Source organism: Oncorhynchus nerka, linkage group LG14 (assembly GCF_034236695.1).
Source record: "Oncorhynchus nerka isolate Pitt River linkage group LG14, Oner_Uvic_2.0, whole genome shotgun sequence".
Classification (NCBI taxonomy): Eukaryota; Metazoa; Chordata; class Actinopteri; order Salmoniformes; family Salmonidae; genus Oncorhynchus; species Oncorhynchus nerka.
The window spans coordinates 37,388,255-37,396,070 of NC_088409.1; the positions used below are offsets into that span (position 1 = coordinate 37,388,255).

Below are 7,816 nucleotides of genomic sequence, written 5' to 3' on the forward strand. Positions count from 1 at the left end.
GTGGTGGATGTTACAGATGTTTTGCACACATTTTAGTGAATGTTAGAACATTCCAAGGATATTTCATCTAAAATATTGTTATATATATAAATTCATTTTATTTAAAAACATTCATTTTTGGGATGTTATCATCCTAACGTCAGATAAAACCCTAACTGGAACTTAATGGGAATCTTAGCTAATGGGAATGTTTCCTGGGAATGTTTCCTGGGAATGTTTCCTGTTTGCTGGGTTAAGTATGCAGAACAGCTCTCCTGGGTCTCCACACTTAGGGGCTAGAGTATGGAGTTTTGGAACACCATCTCTTGCGTGTTCTTATCCAGAATGTTCCAGTGTGCATGCGTGTCTCCGTGTGTATGGAGAGGAGACAAAACAGCTGTACATGTGTGTGTTTGGTCTTCCAGAAGTAATTCCAGAGGTAATTTCTGTGTTTTTCACCGTGTGCCCCAAGGACATTCCCAATTGGGTGAGCAGCTGTTCAAAGTCTCACAGACAGTATTTCGGTCATTTTGGGATTTATTTGTATTTTTTATGTGGGCCTCTCTTTCTGTGTCTTTCTATGTCTCCCTCTCTCTCTGTCTTTCTATGTCTCCCTCTCTCTCTGTGTGTGTGTGTGTGTGTGTGTGTGTGTGTGTGTGTGTGTGTGTGTGTGTGTGTGTGTGTGTGTGTGTGTGTGTGTGAGAGAGAGAGAGAGAGGCAAACAGACAGAGTTTGTGTGATACGATCTCGTGGGGCAGAAGCTCTCTCTCTCTCTCTCTCTCTCACACACACACAGAGACAGAGAGACACAGAGCTTGTGTGATACGATCTCATGGGGCAGAAGCTTGAGATAGCTATGAGGAAATTGAAACCGCCTGGGTGATTAGAGCACACATACACACAAACACACACTCACACAGTGGAGAAAGGATTTCCAGAGAGAAAGATAACCTTCTGAGAAACAGCAGTGAGTTTGAGGAATCGACGTGATCAGGGCTTGAACCAAGCCCTCACACAGATCAACCTATGCTACAGCTACAAGTATGCCAAAGCTACTGTATATGTGCACACACATATTATTTCAGAAGGGGACATCCATCACACAGCAGCAGTGCAGGAAGGCTTGTCAGTGTTTCACTGTCTCCAGGGAAGAGAAGTGCCTGGTAGAGAGAGAGAGAGAGAGAGAGAGAGAGAGAGAGAGAGAGAGAGAGAGAGAGAGAGAGAGAGACAGAGAGAGAGAGACAGAGACAGAGAGAGAGAGAGAGAGAGAGAGAGAGAGAGAGAGAGAGAGAGTACAGTGTCTGTGTGGAGAGAGAGGGAGAGAGAGAAGGGCATGGTGAGAGAGAGAGAGAGAGAGAGAGAGAGAGAGAGAGAGAGAGAGAGAGAGAGAGAGAGTACAGTGTCTGTGTGTGGAGGGGGGGGGGGGGGAAGATGGGGGAAAGAGAGGGGAGGCCTATATAGGAAGATATATTTTTGATGGACTAGGTTCATATCTCTCCTGTATTGTATATTTATATTTATGGGCAGTAGAAATTCCCTGGGGATGTGATGTGATGTTTCAGGACGTCCTGATATAGACAGTTACACCAGTTACATCACACACTGTGAAGGCGTGGCCTTCACTGAAGACATTCATTTTTTCATGTATTTATTCAAAGTATTTTTTCAAAGTATTTATAGAGGAAGTTGTGTTTGCGTACGTGCTTAGTTCATTCAGTCAATTCTAGATCTGTCCCATACTTTTCAAACAATTGCAGTCAGGTGTTTGTCAAGTGGTTCTTGTTTTCTATTTGTCCAGCTAATTAAAGTGATGATCCAAAGGTTTGGTATCATTTCAGACAGTAGTTTTGAAAGTACAGATGTAGGATCGTAATTTGATCACTCTTTTGTTGTTGATGAGAATTTACCTGCACTGCAGGAAACGCAAACTTGCAGTGTATTCAAGGTTTAAAAAGTTTGTAATTTCCACTTTGAACTTTCAGACTTGATTTACCCTAACGTAAAACTCCTACAAAAAAATATCCATTCATTATAAAAGAGATAATAATTCAAATTTCCTGTTGCTACATGATTATTTTCCTGCTGTAGCAAATTGGCTCAAATTAAGATCTGTAGTGCTCACTAGCGAAAATGGGTCGCTGAAAACTGTGAACAACTGTGTTTAACATCATCTATTTCTTATGATATGCTACGAATTGAATTTTGTACAATATGTTACAAATTTATAAGCACTTAAGATCCCGGACTGCATTTTGAAGTGTTTAGTTGACTGACACAGGCTTTTAGCAAGGAACTAGTTCACCTGTCAGCCATGTTCAAATGGACGTTCCAGAATGTTTGTGGGATTGAGTGTCTTTTAACTATGGTGAGCCACATCCATCTTAGCTGCCAATTTGGTGTGGTTTTAACTTGCTCTGCTACTGCAGTTTTAAATAAACAAATAACCTTTGAACAGCTTTTATTCTCAGTCTTTTTTTAAGCATTTGAGTTGTTAGAGTAAGGGCCAACTCTCTCTCTCTCTCTCTCTCTCTCTCTCTCTCTCTCTCACACACACACACACACACACCGACTTATCCATACATATGGCAAAGCAGAGATATGTCACCGTCTGTTCTCAGCACCGAGGTGTAGGCCTGCAGAAATGAGGCAATTGTCATAGTGTTAAGTGGCTTTCTCTCTTCTTATTTCCTGTTATTCATCTGAAAACACTGTGATACTGTGTGTATGTCTACTGAGACCACTGACAGGTCAGAGCAGTTGAAGGAGAGGAGACAGTAGAGGACTTTAGATTATTGAGATGCACTGCCTTTACACAACTGTGGGCATGCAAGCAAAGAAGTCGCCATTTCAGCACTACTCTCCTGGACAGTCAGTTCTATTGCTCTCAAGTGTGTGTGTGTGTGTGTGTGTGTGTGTGTGTGTGTGTGTGTGTGTGTGTGTGTGTGTGTGTGTGTGTGTGTGTGTGTGTGTGTGTGTGTGTGTGTGTGTGTGTGCACTCGCGCGTATGTGCGTGCGTGTTTCGCTGTTCCGCTGTGGATAGCGCCAGTGCTTAAACTACATGGGTTATAGCCCCCGGTACAGTTTACTGCAGCCAGTGTCTGGTATGTAACGACAATGAAACTCACTCAGTAAATCTGCCAGCACCATTCCCTCATTACTGAATACTGATTGCTAGACATATTTATCACCCAAATGTGCCCTACATGTGGACACGTTGCCATCGCTGTCATTTGTTGTCCCATTTCCTCATGCATCGAGTTTCCACAATGGTCATGGATCCTAAAACTGATACGAGTTGACTATCAATGCTTGACTAGTAGCCTATCAGCTCTGTGAAAAGAGCCACTGGGGGTCTTTATTGAGTTGGTGCTTTTAATATGATGGTTGCTATGAAATGATGAGGGAGGGAAAAGAGAAGGAAAGAGGTAAGGCAGATAGAAAGTTCATGGGAGACAAGACTCATCGGTTCAGCGTCCCCCAACAGACATGAGTGTGCCACACACACACACACACACACACACACACACACACACACACACACACACACACACACACACACACACACACACACACACACACACACACACATCTGACTGATTATCAGACACAACAGAACCGGTCTTTAGCTGTAGTGCAGCGCTGATTACGCAGACGGGACTCTCTCTCCTCATCGACCTCGGTCCCTCTCACAGTGTGCGGAAGAGAGAGAGAGTGAAAAGGCGCCTCTTCATCTCTGATTATTCAGACTGAACGGAGGCACGAGCAATACCCCCTCCTCCTCTCTTTCTCTGCGCCGGAACCCGGGTGACTGGAGCGCGCGTGTCACAGTGGAAAGAGACGAGCCAGATTATCTGGGGAACGGACTATGTAGCTTTGTTGAACACTAGGTGCTGCAAAAGCAAAACACCAAAAACTCACGGGCTCTTTCTTCAGAGAACGGACACAGCTTCTGCTGCGCCTGTGTCTGTCTATGTCTGCATGCACTAAAGAGAACCATCAACTCGGGGACTGGATTTACAGTTATACATCCACGAACTAAACCGTCTGGAATCTATCAATCTATCAGGAAAATGACGGGGGGATTTTTTCAAGAGAGACTCCAAGGGCGCAAGGCACCTGTCAACAGCATCTAACTCTGCTCGGTAAATCTGCTTGAGCCATTCTTAGTGCCATCAGATACCGCCACACTGAACACCCTCACCTCTCCCCAGAACTGAAAGGAGAGAGGGATAGTCGAGAGAGGGGAAAGGGAAGAAGGAAAGAGAGATAGAAATATGAACTATTCTGTACCAGGAGCTAGAATTCTCATTTTACTAGAACATTGGCATGGCAACCACGGGCATCAACAGGCTACATATCCTACCGCCCTGACTATTTAACTGACCCTCAGTGCATTACTCATGCTTCCTTCTGTAAGCAGCCTGACGAATTCATTTAACAATAAAGAAGAAACACTTTTTATTGAAGTTCCATTTTCCCTGAGGAGTAGCTTAATATCCTCCCCTCGACCTAGTTCCGACTCGGACTGAGAGGAGGGACACTTGACTCTCTGCTCACCTGGTGAAGAGTCCGGTGAACCGGACCGACCGACGTCCGCACACACTCAAGACCCCTGCGCATGGGGGATTGCGGTCCCACAAGGTCGGATGTCGTGCAGCACGTGCTATTACCTGGTCATCAGCTCCACACACCTGAGCAACGGCCACTTCCGGCGTGTGAAGGGTGTCTTCAGGGGACCGCTCTGTCGCACGGCCTCCAGCCAATCACCGGTAATGTACCTGTGTGTGTGTTTATGTGTAAAATGCCAAGCCTGCTAAGAGACTTTGGTGCTCAGGTGGAACCCTATTTCTCTGCACATGGTGGTGCTGGCAGATTATCCTTCTAAGGGATCAATCGAAATTTAGGCATTTGTTACCTGGGGGGAAATGGGGGAGGGTCATACTTTTTCAATTTCAGTCAGCTGAAATGTGTTTAGTATTTATTTATTTTATCCAGGGGAGGGTCATGTAATTTGTAAACGATTAAATGTAATCATTTGTCAGAATTTTGGAATGTATGTAGGACTATGTGTAACTTTAGTGTACAACCCTGCTCTCTCTCCCTCATTCTTCTCGCTTAGCCCACCTGTGTGGGCATTTAGCGTTTGCCTTTCCATTGGCTGTTTGATCAGTCCCTCATTCTGTTTGGCGTATCCAGAACGTGGGCGTGTAGAGTATCTGGCGAATAAAATAGCGAGTCTAGTGACGACGTAGGGAACTAGCGCGCAACAGAATTGATGTGTTCAAAACAACTGGGAAATTTTCAACTTCCAACTTCAATGCGATCTCTTCCAACTTCAATGCGATCTCTTCCAACTTCAATGCGATCTCTTCCAACTTCAATGCGATCTCTTCCGACTTCAATGCGATCTCTTCCAACTTCAATGCGATCTCTTCCGACTTCAATGCGATCTCTTCCGACTTCAATGCTATCACTTCCGACTTCAATGCGATCTCTTCCGACTTCAATGCGATCTCTTCCAACTTCAATGCGATCTCTTCCGACTTCAATGCGATCTCTTCCGACTTCAATGCGATCTCTTCCGACTTCAATGCGATCTCTTCCGACTTCAATGCGATCTCTTCCGACTTCAATGCGATCTCTTCCGACTTCAATGCGATCTGTTCTGACTTCAATGCGATCTCTTCCAACTTCAATGCGATCTCTTCCAACTTCAATGCGATCTCTGCCGGCTTCAATGCGATCTCTTCCGACTTCAATGCAATCTCTTCCGACTTCAATGCAATCTCTTCCGACTTCAATGCGATCTCTTCCAACTTCAATGCAATCTCTTCCGGCTTCAATGCGATCTCTTCCGACTTCAATGCAATCTCTTCCGACTTCAATGCGATCTCTTCCGACTTCAATGCGATCTCTTCCGACTTCAGATTAAGAACGGTCATCAAACTGAATTCAGAGTCGGAAACGATGGCATCTTTCTAAAGCGTAGACTTTCCGACCTAAAGATCACTGCCGTCATGATTTTACCTTTTTTTCCCCCTGAGTTCCTAGTTGTTTTCAAAGCAACAAAAAACAAGCATGGCACCGCACAATTAAGCAAGGGACACAGCTCGTGAGAAGGGATCTTTACACTAATGTATAGGTTTCTTGCCATCTCTGTCTGTGGAAGAGAGCCTGGAAAAGTTCAATGGAATTTTGGAGTTGATAGGAGATGGTTGCTCAGTGCGGAAAAAAAGTCAATAGATTAAATCTGGTGTTGGAGGAGATGCTACAAAATAGAGAGGATATCCGTCCAGGGACGGCTGAACTATCTGGACGGCTACGAGTTGTTCTCCTTTTCTTTTTGAGTGATATGTTTATCCTAGGCTGCCTGTTAATTCATATAAATCTGATTAGTAAAAAATGTTTCACTGTGTAAATTCCTTGGGTAAGCCTATAGGCTTGCATTATTATTCATAAAAGTGAGTCTTTAGCTCTTGGAGTCCCAGGAAAAGCTAGACCTGACCTACAATACATTGTTGTACACTTCTTTCAAGCATTTTATTGATTACTACAGCTTGCTGAATGTAAAATACAGAAGCAAAAAGAACTGGGGTGCATTCGTTATTCTGCATTCATTATTCTAAATATTTCTTGAACGGAAGTTAACGAAACGAGAAGGAACCTACCTGAATTTGTTCAATAGAAACTTTTGTTTTGTTCTGTTTGCTTCTGTCTGGTTATAAACGGCAAACAGTTTCTGTAATGAATGCGCCCCTGGCTGGGGAATGAGAGAGTGCGTGCGATGGTGTGATCAATATACACCATATGAGTAACCTGCTAATGTACCTTTCAGGATCTTGTACTCTGTGAGAAAAGACCCATAACTTATCCAAATGGTTGGATAATCCGGCCAGGGCTGTATGGTACTCCCTGTAAATATCTCCATTCTTGTCAACAGTGAAGAGGCGAGAGTTCCTCTATCCACTGTCTGTGTTATTTTGCCCATGTTAATCTTTTCTTTTTATTGGCCAGTCTGAGATATGGCTTTTTCATTGCAACTCTGCCTAGAAGGCCAGCATCCCGGAGTCGCCTCTTCACCGTTGACGTTGAGACTGGTGTTTTGTGGGTACTATTTGATGAAGCTGCCCGTTGAGGACTTGTGAGGCATCTGTTTCTCAAAATAGACACTCTAATGTACTTGTCCTCTTGCTCAGTTGTGCACTGGGGATCCCACTCCTCATTCTATTCTGGTTAGAGCCAGTTTGCGCTGTTCTGTGAAGGGAGTAGTACACAGCGTTGTACAAGATCTTCAGTTTATTGGCAATTTCTCGCATGGAATAGCCTTCATTTCTCAGAACAAGTATAGACTGACGAGTTTCAGAAGAAAATTATTTGTTTCTGGCCATTTTGAGCCAGTAATCGAACCCACAAATTCTGATGCTCCAGATGCTCAACTGGTCTAAAGAAGGCTAGTTGTATTGCTTCTTTAATCAGCACAACAGTTTTCAGCTGTGCTAACATAATTGAAAAAGGTTTTTCTAATGATCAAATTTCCGTTTAAAATTATAAACTTGGATTAGCTAACACAACGTGCTATTAGAACACAGGAGTGATGGTTGCTAATAATGGGCCTCTGTACGCCTATGTAGATATTCCATTACAAAATCAGCCATATCGAGCTACAATAGTCATTTACAGCTTTAAACAATTGATCAGTTGATTGACAGGTGTAGGCTACTTTAGAATGATAAACCTTCATGTATTTTATTCAAACGCCCTGGCAGGGCCAGGTAAGAATATTTCCTAAGGGAGAGGGTCATCCATTTTAATTTCAAAGAGGTCCAATTACCTCCAG

The 7,816-nt window shown here is 43.7% G+C and overlaps 1 protein-coding gene across 1 annotated transcript in view; it reads left to right on the forward strand.

Annotated features, from left to right (window-relative positions):
• The first annotated feature begins 4,625 nt into the window (after positions 1–4,625).
• The window catches only part of LOC135574981 (G patch domain-containing protein 8-like), a 50,670-nt gene continuing 47,479 nt past the window's right edge, over positions 4,626–7,816 (forward strand). The window contains 1 exon segment of the mRNA XM_065027118.1: positions 4,626–4,748. Coding sequence (XP_064883190.1) covers positions 4,626–4,748 — 123 coding nt within the window.